This window comes from Lissotriton helveticus, chromosome 1_1, assembly GCF_964261635.1.
Source record: "Lissotriton helveticus chromosome 1_1, aLisHel1.1, whole genome shotgun sequence".
Taxonomy (NCBI): Eukaryota; Metazoa; Chordata; class Amphibia; order Caudata; family Salamandridae; genus Lissotriton; species Lissotriton helveticus.
The window spans coordinates 452,518,353-452,536,244 of record NC_136057.1 but is presented as its reverse complement, the minus strand read 5'-3'; the positions used below and the strand labels follow the sequence as shown (position 1 = coordinate 452,536,244).

General features: G+C 45.3%; 1 protein-coding gene across 3 annotated transcripts in view; it reads left to right on the top strand.

Annotated features, from left to right (window-relative positions):
• ARHGAP8 (Rho GTPase activating protein 8) overlaps window positions 1–17,892 on the top strand; it is a 929,058-nt gene that overhangs the window by 807,155 nt on the left and 104,011 nt on the right. For all 3 annotated transcript variants that reach the window (XM_078673848.1, XM_078673847.1, XM_078673846.1), the window contains exons 10-11: window positions 1,355–1,432; window positions 3,339–3,467. In XM_078673848.1, coding sequence (XP_078529974.1) covers window positions 1,355–1,432; window positions 3,339–3,467 — 207 coding nt within the window. The remainder of the gene's footprint in view (window positions 1–1,354; window positions 1,433–3,338; window positions 3,468–17,892) is intronic.

Genomic DNA, 17,892 nt, shown 5'->3' with positions numbered 1-17,892 from the left:
CACTTTTGTGTTCGTCCCTGTTTACGTCCGCATGCAAGGAAAAGCCATTTCCCAAGTTTCTCATGTCCGTGATGGGCCATCCGAACCTCTCCTCAAGAACACGTACCAAAGCCAAATCCATCAAAAAGCAGTTTATTGTAACCCAATGCATTTCATGCCTCTGGGGCCCTTCGTCAGGGGTAACTGAAAGTGAACAATTAAGCGTACATTAATTTTCCATGCGCCAATATTTATACACAATCTCATGTTTTCTAAATTGCGCCTAACTGTTATTATTGTCATTCGCACTATTCAAATTAACCCCCGATTGCCTGTAGACAAATTGAATCTTTACACTTTAACATCTCTAGTGTAACTCCCTCTCACAAGGTCAGTGATTTATATGCTGTAACTTCATGAACTACAACCCACAAACTTCTCCCCACTTACTGTCACAGCATATATACACAACTCTCCCTCCATAGTCTTCCCTCTCCACTTAGGTGCGGCACGCCAGGTGATCCTTGCTCTATGGGCAACTGACAAGAGCCCTAATTGTACAACTTGCTACACAAACTCTGGTTCATTCTAGGCATAGAAAAGTTGTTGTTAACAGTCGAACAGAGACTAGATCACTATACCATAGAATCGGCCCCCTTTATATGCCTTTTATCTACTGAAATTAACAAACTGACATGTCCAACCTACCTGAAATTACTTTGGATGCTGCCTCCACCTCACCCCTTTCAACTGCTATCTCCACTAAAAATGTCCTGAGCCACCGGCCCTAATGACTGCTGACCTTTGACACGACTGACTCCCATCACTGGCCACTTAACTACACATTATGAAGGATTGGGGTGTGTGGGGGTTTGGTATTGGGGTTTCTTGTGGTTAACTGCCTCAGTATCGCAGCCGGTCCCTGGGTTGTAGGCAAGACGCCGTGTATAAACACCTATGTGGTTATTGCAAGCTGCTGGGCCTTTTGGGTTGTAGGCGTTTAGCTGTGTTATAACTTTACTGCGGCATCAATAAAAAGAATTGATTCATAAAAGTGCAATCGTTTACCCAGTAACAAAGCCTTTAAATCATTGTTCATGGTTCACATGGTAAAAAAAGCTTGTCTAAACATTCAAATACCTTTCCTTTTTAATTCTAATAAATGTCTATGTCAGTAATTATCTCTATTCAGTGTTAAATAATGTGTCTGAGCGTATTTGCCTATTTATTGGCAATCAGATTATCGATTCAGATATAATGAACTGCTGAATGTACCTTACCTGGGTGTATACCGGTGCCCTGCTGCTCTCTGGTCTCAGTTGTGCCTTGTGTCCTCAGTACCCTCGTTGAGTGTGGCTTCTTTTTCTATCCACAGGGCTCAGGACAGAAGGCCTGTTCAGAAGGTCGGCCAGTGTTCAAACTATCAAGGAGCTACAGCGACTCTACAATCTGGGTAAGGCTCACCTCGTCTGCCAGGGTAAGGCTCACCTCGTCTGCCAGGGTAAGGCTCACCTCGTCTGCCAGGGTAAGGCTCACCTCGCCTGCCAGGGTAAGGCTCACCTCCTCTGCCAGGGTAAGGCTCACCTCGTCTGCCAGGGTAAGGCTCACCTCGTCTGCCAGGGTAAGGCTCACCTCGTCTGCCAGGGAAAGGCTCACCTCGTCTGCCAGGGTAAGGCTCACCTCCTCTGCCAGGGTAAGGCACACCTCGTCTGCCAGGGAAAGGCTCGCCTCCTCTGCCCGGGAAAGGCTCACCTCCTCTGCCAGGGTAAGGCACACCTCGTCTGCCAGGGAAAGGCTCGCCTCCTCTGCCCGGGAAAGGCTCACCTCGCCTGCCAGGGTAAGGCTCACCTCGCCTGCCAGGGTAAGGCTCACCTCGCCTGCCAGGGTAAGGCTCACCTCGCCTGCCAGGGTAAGGCTCACCTCGCCGGCCAGGGTAATGCTCACCTCGGCTGCCAGGGAAAGGCTCACCTCGCCTGCCAGGGTAAGGCACTCCTCGCCTCCCAGGGTAAAGCACACCTCGTCTGCCAGGGTAAGGTTCACCTGCTCTGCCAGGGTAAGGCTCACCTCCTCTGCCAGGTTAAGGCTCGCCTCCTCTGCCAGGGTAAGGCTCACCTCGTCTGCCAGGGAAAGTCTCACCTCGTCTGCCATGGTAAGGCTCGCCTCCTCTGCCAGAGTAAGGCTCGCCTCCTCTGCCAGGGTAAGGCTCACCTCGTCTGCCAGGGTAAGGCTCACCTCGTCTGCCAGGGTAAGGCTGACCTCGTCTGCCAGGGTAAGGCTCACCTCGCCTGCTCTGCCAGGGTAAGGCTCACCTCGTCTGCCATGGTAAGGCTCACCTCGTCTGCCAGGGTAAGGCTCGCCTCCTCTGCCAGGGTAAGGCTCGCCTCCTCTGCCAGGGTAAGGCTCGCCTCGTCTGCCAGGGTAAGGCTCGCCTCGTCTGCCCATTGACATGGTGTCTCTTGGCGGCAGTATCGCTATCTGTCATGTAATTAGTTCATCATAAAACCATTTGCAACCTGAATGTCATATTACTGTTAGAAGTATTGCTGCCCCTGAAAGATAACAAAAGGCACGTGGAGCTCTCTGAAGGGTGAATGATCGACTGAAGACAGCCGGTGCTCGGCGGTCTGCGGCAGCCGCGGAGTCAGAATACGTCATTATTTCATACGCCGCTTATTTACTTCTAGATTGTTGGAGTGTTACAACATTACCCGCAGGTTTCATATATTAGCTAGTTTACCTCCAGCAATGTAAAGTGTTGTGACGAAGTATTTTATATATGTCTACATCTCAGAGATTTGGAAATACGTTAAGTTAGTTTAATTACATTTTAGTTGAATCCTTGGCACAACACCCGCAAACTTCAAAGAAAGCTAAGCAATAACCGTGCTATTATACTGCACATTTAATTCCTCAAATAAGTCAAAGCCTCGTGTCCCAGGATATAGTTGATTTATCTAATTTGCCAGATATAGAATTCCGATATGTTCTGATTACATTACATACTGATAAAAACTAAATTAAATGCAGCTAATGTAGTCAAAAGCATTGTTTTGAGCAGTGTGCAGCAGTGCTTTTTTCCGTCCGGCTGTTTGGTTAATGTGAACAGTGAGGCAAAGAGGGATAGTAAAGGCTTGAAGGCTTATTAGAGACCAAAGTGTGTGGGGCAACGACTTTGTCATGCACGCAGACGATGGAAATATAGACGCTAAAATCTAGTACAAGATGAATGCCTGCTTGGTGTGTGCCATTGGAAATGGCCAGTGTTTATTAATAGAGATTGAAATGACATCTGTACAGATGTAAGCTTCCCCCTACCAAGCAGAATTTGAGATGCACTGCAATATCTTCTTTCATTTCAGGAAGGCCTGTCAATTTCGATACGTACGGAGACATCCACGTCCCTGCAGTCATCCTCAAGACCTTCCTTCGAGAGCTTTCCGAACCGTTACTGACCTTTGACTCCTTCGAGGCTATTCTTCGAATCACGAGTGAGTCCATCAGCAGTTGTTGTGGTTCTGAACTCTGTGTGGCTTGTGGTTCATTTCTTCTTTTGACAAATAGAGACATAGAATGAGAGACGTGAGAGAGAGAGCTTGTGTGAATGTGTAATATGTGCCTTCTTACTGCCTTGTTGAACTCTCTTCCTTCTGTCATCCCCTCGTACGCTTGGCGTACCGCAGTTGTGTGGCACATTATCCCCTCGCACGCTTGGCGTCCCACAGTTGTGTGGCACATTATCCCCTCGCACGCTTGGCGTCCCACAGTTTTGTGGCACATTATCCCCTCGCACGCTTGGCGTCCCACAGTTGTGTGGCACATTATCCCCTCGCACGCTTGGCGTACCGCAGTTGTGTGGCACATTATCCCCTCACACGCTTGGCGTACCGCAGTTGTGTGGCACATTCTCCCCTCTCATCCTTGGCGTACCGCAGTTGTGTGGCACATTCTCCCCTCGGCGTACCGCAGTTGTGTGGCACATTCTCCCCTCTCATCCTTGGCGTACCGCAGTTGTGTGGCACATTCTCCCCTCTCATCCTTGGCGTACCGCAGTTGTGTGGCACATTATCCCCTCGCACGCTTGGCGTACCGCAGTTGTGTGGCACATTCTCCCCTCTCATCCTTGGCGTACCGCAGTTGTGTGGCACATTCTCCCCTCTCATCCTTGGCGTACCGCAGTTGTGTGGCACATTCTCCCCTCGGCGTACCGCAGTTGTGTGGCACATTCTCCCCTCTCATCCTTGGCGTACCGCAGTTGTGTGGCACATTCTCCCCTCTCATCCTTGGCGTACCGCAGTTGTGTGGCACATTCTCCCCTCTCATCCTTGGCGTACCGCAGTTGAGTGGCACATTATCCCCTCGCACGCTTGCCGTACAGCAGTTGTGTGGCACATTCTCCCCTCACATCGAAGCCTTTGTTAACCTCTGATGCTGTGTGGCCTCTGCGCATCTTTAACCCCCCTCTTAGCATTCACTCTTTCAAGTTTAACAGTATGCCGTTTCACCCACTTGGTGTCCCATTATGGCAATCTATGCTGTTCCCTACTCCATCCCTTCACACCTTGGATTAAATTGATGAATATGAACAACAATCCACAATTTCTGTTGTACACTAGAACATATATAGACACAATCATGCATATCAATTGAAAGTCCAAGTTAGTGAAAGCCTTTTTATGTTGGGAGGGCCCCGTTAGAGCTTTGGAAGGTTAGGAACTATACCATTGAACGGCTCCTGACATCATCTCTGTGGTCTCTTTCATGTTGTATTCTAGCGCAGTTTTCAAACGGAGCGATATCACTCATAAAGTGTATTTATTTATTTCATTCAGTTTAAAAAAGTATATATATTTTTATTAAACAACAACACGACTTTTCCGTTCACAGTTTAAAGAGATGATTCACAATACACAATTAAATCATCCTAGCCACCATTCAATGGTCCGGCTTTGTCATAATGAAGATACAGTTTCTAAGGTGTTACAGGATCCTCCACAAAGAGAACAGGGGGTTCACATAGGTTTCCACGGTAGCTATTCCATTTGTATTTAATTTAGTTTTTAATGTGCACCATCATTCCTAGACTAGAGTCTCCAGGTGCAAGGCCGTGATAATGCACATCCTGTGATAGATGATGGAATTAATTGTGAGAACAACCACATATTAAGGTGCTTTATGTACCTCAGAAGATTATCTTCTGCTCTCAAATAATGGGGTAGTGAGTTACAGCTTCTGGAACCACGAATGGAAAAGGATGTACCTCCTCAGGGCTGTCAAGTGGGGAGTAGAGATGAATTTCTGGGAAAGAAAAAAGAAATGTTCCCATAATCTATTTTGTCTACTATACCTGCCACTTTAAATTGAATTCGTTTTGAGATTGTGCGACTGTGAAGCTATCTTCTGTGGTTGGTACATGATCAGATGTAATGACAGTTACAATTTGGAGCCCATTGTTAAGTTAGTGTCCAAATGAATTCCAAAATTACAACCTTGAGGAACAGGGGTAGGGCTTGGGCCCAGAGAAGAGTGCCAGAGTGAGTTTTTCCATACATATATTTTGTTGTAGATGGAAAGGATCTCCGTTTCCGAGGGGTTTAATGCTAAGTGATTTAAGGTCGTACAAGTTTGAGTGGGGCTAGACACCTCATTGAGCATTGAGGGGGACTTATACTTTCTTAAGATAAGAAGGTCATTTATATGGGAATTGAATATCATCTAGGTAATATGTTTTAATGTGGAATTTTGTGAAAGGAAGCTAGTGGACAATGCTACAAATTTACGAGGAGCATTGACACAATGGAACCTTATAGGATACCCTGTCTTAAAGTTTAGGTTGGGAGGTGAAACTTCACATTGCTATGGATTAGGATCTTTTGTTTAGGAAAGAGGAACTTCGTTTTAGAATAGTAGCTGCAATGTTATAAAAACATTTTTGAAAGAAGGATCAATAATGAATTGAACTTTTGAGCATTCCATATAGTACTAAAAAGAGTAATACGTCTTTAGAAGGAAATTCATTATTTTGCTTATTATATACATCTAATGTTAGTGTTTTGCCACAGGAGTTATTGCTCACAAAATGATTAATTTTTGGGAGAAAAACACTGTGGTCCCAATTCACAGAACTAACTTAAGACAAAATCCTAAACTCACAACCATTTTGGTAGTCACAGAAGGCATTTACTCATTTTGGTATTCACAGAAGGCACTTACTCATTTTAGTATTCACAGAAGTTAGGAGTCCTAACATTAGGACTCCTAAATGCCTTCTGTGAATACCAAAAGTCTTAAAGTTAGGATTTTTCTCAGTTTAGGAGTAGTAAAGGTAGGAGGCCTAACTTTACTACTCCTAAGCTGAGAAAATCCTAACTTTAAGACTTTTGGTATTCACAGAAGGCATTTAGGAGTCCTAAAGTTAGGAGTCCTAACTTCTGTGAATACAGAAATGAGTAAGTGCCTTCTGTGAATACCAAAATGAGTAAGTGCCTTCTGTGAATACCACAATGAGTAAGTGCCTTCTGTGAATACCAAAATGAGTAAGTGCCTTCTGTGAATACCAAAATGGTAGTAAGTTTAGGATTTTGTCTTAAGTTAGTTATGTGAATCGGGCCCGGACGTTTACGGTTTGAAAGGTATGCCAATCAAAATTACAGTGGCTGTAAAAATTCCTTCATCAGTGACATGACAACATATTTTCATTCTCTGTGTGTGGTAGAATTCATTCACCTAACATTTCTTATGCCAGCCATAGCACAATTCGTCCACCACTTAACACCAATTAGAACAGCAATATCTAGTGCTGGGAGGGAATGTAGTTCTTCGAACGGGCCTTCTACTAATCTTGATATAGATTAATCAATACTCTAGCATGATTGTGGACTTGACTATGGAATTTAAAGAATCAAATGACATCCTGGCATTAGAAACACGGACATTCACTTTGGCATTATTACCTATCACTGGGAGATGTTAAATTGTCCAGTATACAAAGTAGCTGTTGCTGCCAGTAATGACAAATTTATTTTGAAAGATAAGAGAGTGGCTGAACGATAATATGTTTAAAAAAAAACCTGCCAGACGGTGGGTATGTATTGTATTGTAATTGCATTTATATGCCGCATACGATCCTTGACGAGGCACTGAATCGCTTTTTCGCCGAGTAGCCTCTACTCGGGAACCCATAAAGGATTAGTGATGAATTAGCATAGTGAAACTACAAAAGTAATTTAAGCAGTGGATATGTTAAACATGTATTTGTATTGAGAAGGATAGTGGAGGGATAGAAGAGGGAAAAAGTTTGCATTTATATAGCGCTTGCTACCCTTGATGAGATGTTGATGCACTTTTTTAGTGAGTAGAACGCTACTCCGGAACCCACAAAGGATTAGTGGTGAATTAGTATAGTAAAATATAAAAGTAATTGGAGTGCTGGATATGCTAGTCAGATATTTGGATTGAGAAGGATATCGAAGGGGTAGAAAAGATAAAAAGGTTTGCATTCATATAGCGCTTGCTACCCTTGATGAGGTCCCTTGATGAGGTGTTGAAGTTCATCTTTTGGCAAGTAGCACGCTACTCCGGAACCCATAAAAGATTAGTGGTAAAATAGTATAGTGAAATATGAAATTATTTTGAGTGGTGGACATGTAAGTCTGTTATTTGGATTGAAACAATAGTGTTTCATCCTCTTTAACCTGAGTGGCATGTGTGTGAACGAGCCTCACAGAAAACCAGCTAGTCCAGTTAGAATAGCTTGGAATGCATGGAAATTAAGTTACATATGCTTAAGCTTTGTTAAATATGAGTAAACAATTGGAAAAATCTGCATGTGGGCTACCAAATGAATGCCTTAACACTGACAATGGAGAATAACAGTATTCTGTTAATAATAACCAATGCTTTTTATTTGTACATTGCTTACAGTTAAAGAAACTCTTGGGACATTAAACTTAATCTTGAGTGCTCACTTCAACAATATGTTATGCATCAAACAGCAGATATCAGAAGGAAGGAGACTATTCTAATCTATAATCTGAAGCACCCTTATTCACATTCAGTTGGTGACGAGGGGGTGATTCATGTTGGCGGTGTAAAATGGCAGGCCAAATTCGTTGATTGTCCTTTCTGGAATAAGGTTAGTTTTATGGCTGATAAACAGCTTGTCTTAATAGTTAAGGAGTAGGATGGACTGGTGTTCATCCCTCTCCTCCTAACTGTGAAGGAAAAATGATGGCCCTTTTAGTAAACATGACAGAACTTTGGCAGTGTATAATTTTAATCTAAACTTCTTATCTAAGCTATGTGATGCATCAAAGAATAATGTCCCATGGAAGGAAGAGTGAAAAAGGGTTTCATTTGTGGGTGGAAGAAGCCAGGAAGGGAGCAACCTAGAAATTGCTTACTATGTTTCCGCATTACTTCAGAGAGAAGCTAATGAAAGCCAGAAACAAACCACTACAAAAATTCCAGTACAGTACCTAGTACATAGTTGTTGGACCTGGCCATTTTTGCAATGTTTCCCCCACAGTTGTGCCATCTTTTGCTGAGCCTGTTTTTATTGGCAATAGGAGTCTCTGGACTTGTCTTCTAACCAGTTGTAAAGTGCTTGTGCTCTCTCCCTAAATAATGGTGAAATTAAGTTACACCTCAGTAGCACATTTAATTTACTTCTAAGTCCCAGTAAATGGTATTACATGTACAGAGGCCCTGTAATTAAATGCTACTAGTGGAGCTGCAGCTCTTATTGTGAGACCCGCTAAATTAGCCTTTTAAACATGTTGTATGCCTGCTATTGCATTCTGTAGTACAGATTTAAATTTCATTTAGACCTGGCAGAATAAACCTTGTGCCAGGCCTCAACCCAAGTCACTCCTAGTGTAGACCCTAGGGGCTCATAGGGCAGAATGCATTGTTATTAAAAAGAAGGGCAAGTGTGCTTAGGTTGTATATGCCCTGGTAGTTAAAGAAACACCTACAGTTGTTTTGCTCTATTCTAAGTCCTATCTCTCCCATTGACTAACATGGGGGACCTTATTACGTTTAGTAAGTGATAATTTTTGATTGGTAGACTCAAATTAATTGTCATTTAAAATACTGCTTAATAGTAAAATTGCAGTACAATAAACAATTGGTCGCAATAGCAACAATTTAACAATACAAAAAGAAATAGCGGCATTCACGAGACCAATTTTGCATAAACTGCAATAAATGCAATTTATTATCAAAGTAATCAGCAATTAATGCAATTATTATTCAAAGCAGTAGGGCTTCCACCCCCCTCAACCAATACCCTGATTTCTTACAATGGCAAACCAGCCAACCATCTTACCGGGCCACATAATGAATATCAGTACCAAGGACACAAATGTTCAGGCTGGATTGAGAAGCAAATAGAGCACAATGCTGACCATATTCTGGGTGACTCTCAGTTTGATTTCATGCCCTACTCCATGGTCTTCCTGTCTTCCCACTGATCTCCTTAAGTGGCATTCTACATGCATGCCTTAGCACATCACATCCAGGGCCTGAAGAAATATGATAACATCACCCCCATCCTGATTGAGCTCCATCGGCTGCCTTTGTCGGCCCACGCAACTATAAACTCAGCTGCATTATTTTTTTTATTTTACAGAGTTTTATATAGCACGAACTTGACCCGAATCAGGTATCAGAGCGCTTTACATAGCACCAGTTGCATTACATGAGGAAACATTAATTTTTTTGTTAGGCACAGGAGATTAAGTGATTTGCCCAGAATCACAGGATGTCCAGCGTCACAGCCGAGACTCAAACCCAGTTCCCCAGATCCGAAGTCGACGGCCCCAGACGCTAGTCCAACTCCCCTCCCCGAAATCACTTTATCTCCCCATCCCTAACAAAATGAATGTGTCTGTCTGTAACTCAACTGGTGCTCATGTAAAGTGCTCTGATACCTTCACGTCCAGTTCTTGAGAAAAAAAAAACAGACACTAAAAATTACATTATTTACCAGGCCGTCATAAACAACACCTCTGCTTTTCTTGCAGACAAAATCCCCATCTCTGGTGGTTCATGGTCACCATCCGAGGACACCATGAGACTTCAGACTAAGAAATGTAAAAAAGAACAAACATTACAGTAGGCCTTTATCGCGTAGTGCTGAGCTTCTGAAACAACATCTTTGTATCCATCTGCAGTGTCCCAACTCTGTTTCAGTTTAAGAATTATTTAAAGACACAGCTATATTAATACTATGTCACAATGCATCACCAGTCCACAACCAGTTCCCTCTCCTTTCATTCATTGACTTTATGCTTGTTTTTGAACCCTGTACAGTACTCTGCTGCCTTCTGACTGGGTTTGGACTGTAGAAATAAAACATGCATGCATACATACATACATACATTTGGAGGCAAGCTATCAGCCAACAAATGTGAACAACACTCCTTATGGATCTGAGCCTAATGGCAACTACTAGCATAAACTTTCTAAATCAAACACTTTGTTTCTTTACAGAATTAGTCATTAGATGCTACTTTATCTCTTTCAAATTAAATAATAGATCATGCATCCTAATTAACAAATTCCACTTTCTGAAGGTGTCCTTCTCTAACAATTTAACATTGGTAAGACTTAGAAACAAAGTTTGGTAAGAGCTTGGTAAGTAGTTTTCTTGTTGAGGGCTATTCCTCTAACACACTGGGACCCCCTTACTCTTTCATATCCATAACGATGAATATATCCAGTACATGCTCTCAATCGAATTCTTTCCCAATATTCAAGGATATTATTGACCTACAATGGTGGTTGTGGTTTTGAAGCCTCCAGAGGCAACATTCGATCACTTTTCACTTGATTTGTTAAAATAAACTCTTCTGGGCAGTAGGTCTCTTGTCGGCTGGCCTCTAAAACAGAAGGTGTGTAAGATTTGTACCAAATGCCTGAATGAGAGATGGAGTGGACAAACACTCTTGGAACACAGAGACATTGAAATGGCAACTTCTCACATAAAGTGTATAGAATGTATGTATTTTATTTATTTTCCTTTTTTGATTTTATTCAAATGTACATATTTTAGTGTGTAGGAAGGAGCCCCTTTTTGCATGGTTACCCCCCACTTTTTTCTGACATCTGATGCAACCTGACTTGATGTGCCCTGGGTCCCTGCCAATCAGGTTTTCAGGGCTTGTGTTCTTTCCCAAGACAGTACCTCTGTACCCACAATTGGCACGTCTCTAGTCACAGATAAGCCCCTTGTAAAATCCACCATGGGTACCAAGGGCACTGTGGCCAGGGAAGGCCTCTAAGGGCTGCAGCATCTATTGCGCCACCCTCAGAGATCCTGCACCTTAACACTCACACACTGCCATTGCAGGCTGCGTATTTTGGTGCAGAGAAAAGTGAAGTCGACATGGCACACATCCCTGTGTGCCATGCCTACAACCCACTGCCTCTAGCAGGGTGGACAAGCCCTCAGATGTGTACAGTGCATGAGCCCTATACCCCTACTGTGTCTGTCTTTTCTTAGACATTATAAGTGTAGTAAAGCCATAAAGATTATATGGTCTGGGAGTTGGGCATTATGAACTCGACAGCTCCGTAATGGCTGTACTAAAACCTGGGAAGTTTGGTAGCAAACTTCGCAGCACATTACACCCACACTGATGCCAGTGTGGGGTTTAATGTTAAATGCACTCAGAGGGCATCTTAGAGATGCCCCCTGACAAATGACCAGCCCGGTGGCGGCCGGTAAATGTTTAAGGGCAGGGGCGGACGGGACATACACACATACATATGCACATAACACTCACAGCCATGCATTCACGCACGCGCACACACACACACACACACATCCATTCACAACACTCTTTACCAAACATTCATACATACACACATGCACGCGCCAAACATTACCAAACATTAATTTAAAACAAAGCACACTTATCTGCAGCCAGCTCTGCCTCGGAGGTTCCAGGAGACTTAGGACTGCTGCCTTCCCTCATTGAGGGAAGGAAGCAGTCCCAACATCATCACATAGAGGGATGGGGTCAGTGAGACTGACCCCACCCCACTCTGTAATGAAGTGACACTGATTAACACTGGACCCTGGATGCTTTGGGGCTTAAAACTGCAGCACTAAGGTGTAAGGCAATCAGTGATGCTACCCCTTGTCACTGAGGGGAGGGCCTCAGAGCCCTTTGTTGAGCTAAAGATGTCACGCCCACAGGAGCTGAGACTTCCTCAGACCAGGAAAGTTCAGCTCAGGCAGCCATTAGCCTGCGCATTTAGCGCATGTCTGGCTCCTGGCTGCCTGGCTGCCTGGCCCGAAAATGAGCAGAGTCTGTCAGGCTGACCTTTGTTCAGCCTGACAGACCCATTTAGTGAGGGACAAAAGGTGGGGGTGGGCATGGCCCCTTAGCCCCAATGGACCGACTGGACCAGCCCTGGTGTGGTTTCTGAAAGGCTGCCCGCCATTTGCCACCACCAAACATGTTTCTGGACCCCTGGGTAGCGAGCCTTCTGGGTCAAGAGTTAAAGCCCATCCTGGGCAGAGGTTTCATGCCTCCTCTCCCAGGAGGGGCTGGGCCCACAAAGGGGAAGCTTTAAAGGCCTGCCCCCATTGGAAGCTGTCCCTGCCTTTTGCTGCCCCCCAGCAACTGGCTCCCACCATGTTCGCCCTTCACTTTGGGCAGGAGAATCGGCTGAAAAACCAAACTATAGCGAGAGGTGTGACCACCTTTGCCAACCCCACACCTCAGGTGGGAAAGGTGAGGTGAAGCCCACATTTCAGCCCCCTCCATCTTGAAGGTGAGGGGGACTCAGCTAATTAGGGATAGGGTCATGCCCCCTCCAACTGGCGGGTGGCATATTAGGGAGTGTACCCACCCCAAGGAAGGGACCCATAGGTCCCAACATGCACCCCCTTTAAACCTCCCTAAATCTAATATTTAGGGCAACCCTGAACCTTGCCTCCTCAGATTCGAGGAAGAAATAACAAGGAATGAAGAGCCATGCTGACCCAGGAAGAAGAGGACAACTACTGCCTTGACCCCAGCCCTTCTGGCCTGTCTGCCCCTAACATGCCTCCAGTATAGAAATCCATTACAGTAATGGGGTTACCCAATCGGTCCTGGATCTGGGTGTCGTTTGGTACAATAAACAATGGTTTTAGATTATATTTAAATGCAAAATGTATCGTAATACTTAGTTCATTAGGTACATTTATTTACGAGCATGCTGAGGGAACACAAGTCTGCTCATGGTATTCAATACGTTATTCAAGCAAAAGGCAACAACCAGATTCTAAAACCACAGGCAATTTATTTTCATTGCAAATGGTAAAAAGTAAACACACTTTACAGTAGTTTTTTCGTATGTAAATGGGTGCCCCAAGGAGGAACGTGCGAAGAGGAAAAAGTGCTCTAGTGTGTAGTGGTGAGGGAAAGGAAAGGTATTTTAAGTAGTGACATAAAAAAGATAATACAATTCTAAAAATGAGGACAGGTTCTCAATCACCGTCCTTTTTGGCCTAGCCGCAGATACAGTTTAAACAATATTTAACCCAATTCTCTAAATTGCGATGTATATTCCCAATGCGGCACGATGAGTATGAAGGATGGGGGTCCAGGCCGAAAATTTAAAGGGGCGTCGACGTTTCGACCCGACTTAGGGCCATGTAGGTAAGTTAGACCTTGGCCATCAGGACAGACTGGGGCAACCAGAAGATTTGATAGGGCTTCAGATTCCCCCCCTGGGAGATTCATGACCAGCGTTGAATCCAATTTCTTGTATAAGGGCCAGAGTGGTTGTTCACTTATGTTATATCTGTAGGTTCCAGACGGGTCAATCTGTACAAGAGGAGGTAGGTCCAATTAGTTGGGACACTTGCTCAAGCAAGACGCGATGCCATCGAGACGCTGACCTTTGCAGCCCAAGCTTTGAATTTGTTTCAAGCCTTGATGAGGAGTGTCCCAATTTTGCTCCTGCAACTGAGTGGCCTGCGTGGCAGCAGTCCCTAACCAAAGGCCCCCTTAGCCCTATTGGCCAACATTGGGCCCCTGCACTCTGCACCTGGCCGACCCAGTGCCACTGGTGGTGCAACTCGAGTGCCCATCTAGACCGTGGGGAACCTTGGTCCTAACCCCCAAAACTCCTGCTCGAAAGTCGCGTACTTACCCGATAATCTGCTAACACCTTTTCTCCCTAGGGCACCTATGTTAAGAGATTTGGGGGCTAAACTGTTTTAAGTGTTGAACTGATGTTTGTATGGAGAAAAGAGAACGAAACTGCAAAGTTAAAAAAGCTTTACTTACCTTGTATTGTAAGAACCCTAGGTGTGGTATCTAGGCATACCACCCCCAGTAGCCGACGCGTGCAGGCAGCTTAGTCCATTCTGGAATGCTTTCTTTGGGGGTGTTAGACCTGTCAGCCCTTTGGGTGGTCCCTCATAATTTTTTATCCCCTTTTTGCCTTCTATTTTTTTTGTGTGTCCACTACATTTTTTTTGGGTGTTGACTTTTTAAACCTCCGGGCGTCTCCTCACTGCTAATCAGTGCTGAAGCGCAGGTGTGCCTTCTTCAAAATGGTGGCCTTTTGAGTACTTCAAAATGGTTGTCCTGTCAGGAGTAACCTCAGAGCCATGGTCCATAGGTTAGCATTAGGGGGATCTAGAACCTTCTGGTCCCTTCTAGTGACCTGGGCCTAGGTTATATAAGTGAGCTCACTGGTCTGCCATTTTGTCCACACTAAAGAACTGACTGGAGTGCAGACTGCTGCGTATGAGGAAGGGTGATCCTGACCAGGTTGATGGTTCTGAAGAGCTGCTACCAGGTGTGGTGAATCTGCCTCCCTACCTGCTGAACTGACCCAGCTGTGAGAGGGACCAAGGGGGTTCAGTATCCATGTAAAGGAGTGGTTAACGATCTCCAATTCCCCCCCCCCCTCTTGAACGTGAGATCGCCAGGTTACAGAAGGACATCATTTCACCTGAGTAAAAGGTGGTGAGTGTAAAACCTGAGGGGACCTGCGCTGCTGCTGTTCTTCTTAAAGGAGAGAGGTCAGACTATGGGGTTCCTACGACCTTCTTAGAAACTAGACCCACGTCATTAGAGTATTGGGGGAGCTGTCGGACTAGCAGCTGTCTAAAGAGAGACCCCCCCTTCGGATGTCTGCGCAGTAGAAGTAAGAGTGAGGAGGGGGTAGGGAGACACCTTCAATAAACGTAGCGATATGCGTCCTACCCCCTGCTGCCGTAGATAAGAAGGAAGAGGAAGGGGGAGAATTCTATCAATACCCTGATTTCCCCGGAATTCCTCTAGTAAGAGCCTTTGTTTTTCTGTGGTACCGCTAAGCTCCTGTCAAGCGGAGTTGCCGGTCCTGTTCCCCAGCGAAAAGCGTGGAAGCTGATCAGGGCGAGTCCGGCATAGGAAGAGAACCGCCCCGTTGAACTCTGCCTGGGCTGGTGGTCGTCTTCAGCTCTGCTACCTAAAAGATCGGGGCCGGCGCTGGAGTTGGGAGGCGGCTGGCTCAGTTGACGCGGTGACGCGTTTGAAGGGCGCCGGACGCTTTCTTCAGAATCGTGAGGGAAGGTGAGGGGGAACAGGCCTTGAGATTTGTCTGGTGATTCTCACCGCATTTGCCTTCCGTTCCCAGCCCCAAGTAGAGACTGAGGATTGGGCCTGGGCTGGAAGCGATTGGTGTCTCCATCTGACTTAAGAGCCGGTAAGAGCCACGAGTGAGGCAACAGTACCAAGTGTTGTTTTAGGGTTCCCCCTCTGTTGTACACTTATGAGGGCTAAATCGAGGTGCTAAAGCTGGAGTCAGGATTATCCAGTCAAAATAGGTAGCGGTCTAGAGACACAGGGAGTAGGGGAGAGAAAGGAAAGACTGATCGCCTCAGCCCCCTTTGAAGTGGGGCCTGTGGGGGTATCCAGACTCATATCCTCACATGGTTTGTGCTCCAGGACTTGAGGGAAAACTTGAAGACATAGAGGCAGATGAAGAACTGTGGAATAAAAAGAATAATTCCCCACTGGGGTAGTTATGCCAATAGCCCTAATTGATATGATCTGGATTGCTGCCTAGTCGGAACTCAAAATCTGCTCATCAACCCCCTGGTATATGTGACACTTCTTTCGCAAACCTATGAGATTATCTGCTCTTCTTATTTATAAAGTGTATCTTGCTGCTGGATGTATTAAACTTGTAAAGTAACTGCCTGAGATAAGGAGCTGCATAACTCATTACATATGTGGGTGATTGAATTGCAAACCAAAGGAATGTGATGCTTTAATGTTGAATTAATCATACATGGAAATGCTTGTGATGTAAGTTTTTCACTGCTAAGAACTGAAGTTGAACTATTAACAAGAGCTAAAGCTTTTCCATATTTTTCTAAAGATGGTGTGGTGTCATTTTTAGGTGGAAAATACGTTGGGTTACTGTTTGAGTGTGAAGCAAGCACAACATATTGCTTTGGAGTTAGGCCTTATCACTTGTGCCAAGCTACCCTAAGTGGACCGGAGACCCCGGGTCCAACATATTGGTGTTCAGTGGTGGGATTAGGGCTTGTGCTTGCGTCCACTTGACAGTGGCTCAGTGTGCACCACGTACCCTACACCTGGAGTTTTCTCCTAGTGGTCTCCCTGATTGGACGTTTTTGTTTTTTCTAAATTCCTTTCTGGAGGTGGGTGGAAGTAGCCCTTATTTGACACCTCTCTCTTGAATAACCCAAGTAAATGTCTGTGGGCCTGCCTGGTAAAATGGAGTTTGAGTTGGCTGAGCTAGAGACTTACATAGCAACCCAATTTAGGGAATTTTGCCAGGAGAAAACGTGGTGCGAAGAAAGTGTAACTCCAAACCAGCTTGAGAGCATGGGTGGCAGCTCACCCTGATGGGGAAAAGGTGGAGGAATAAGGGGATCGTGACACCATCATAGAAGTGGATATGCTGTTCCAAACCAAAGGGGGAAATCTGTTAACAGGTCCTAGGACACCTTCGAGGGCGGACAGTAGTGTGTCTGGAAGGAGCCTGTCCTCAGCAGAACTAGCGGACAGGAGGGAGAAGAATTAGCCCGATTGGAGAAGGAGCGGGAGGAAAGGAGGTTTCTCCATGAGCTTAGCTTAAGGGAGTTAGACCTCAAAGCCCTACAGATAGGGACCCCCAGCAATCCTGTTGGTGGCAGCGTACCTAAGGAAATTACCAGGGAACCCAGACCCTATTTGCCCAAAGATGTAGTCGCCAGTTTTAGTGTAGGAGACGACATTGCCAAATGGTTGGCTGCCTATGAAGTCTCATTAAGAGCCCATGGGATTTCAGAAAGTCATTGGGGGGGTGGCCTGTACAAGTATATGCCTCCAATGGGGAGGGATGCTCTTTTAGCCTTAGAACAGGAGGAACAGACCAATTACCCCACCATGAAGGTTGCTTTGATTAGGAAGTTTGGGCTGACCCCTGAAAAATACAGGCAGAAATTTCGGAACAGCCACAAACTAGCTACACAAAATTGGGTAGACTTTCTGGATTACGCTAAAAAGGCATTGGAGGGTTGGATGCAAGGCAGTGAGGTGACTGATTACGAGGGGTTATATGATCTGTTCTTAAAGGAGCACCTCCTCGAGAAATGTTTTCCGGAGCTGCGTCAACACCTGGTGGACAGCAAGCTGACTAACCCTAGAAAGCTTGCGGAGGAGGCGGACATCTGGGCTAGTACCCGGGTGTCCTCAAAGGGGGCTGGAGGGGATTCCCAAAGGACTAGTCTGGCCGCCCCCCAGAAGAAAGAGGGGGGAGACAAAAAGGAGTTCTCAAAAGGCCCCCAAAACAGTTTGCAAGGAAAGGGATCAGGTTACACTCCTAGGGTTAATCCACAAAAACCCCTCTATCCTGACCATAGTCAGCAGCCAAGGGTTGTCCGCTGTTATGAATGTAGTGGGGTTGGGC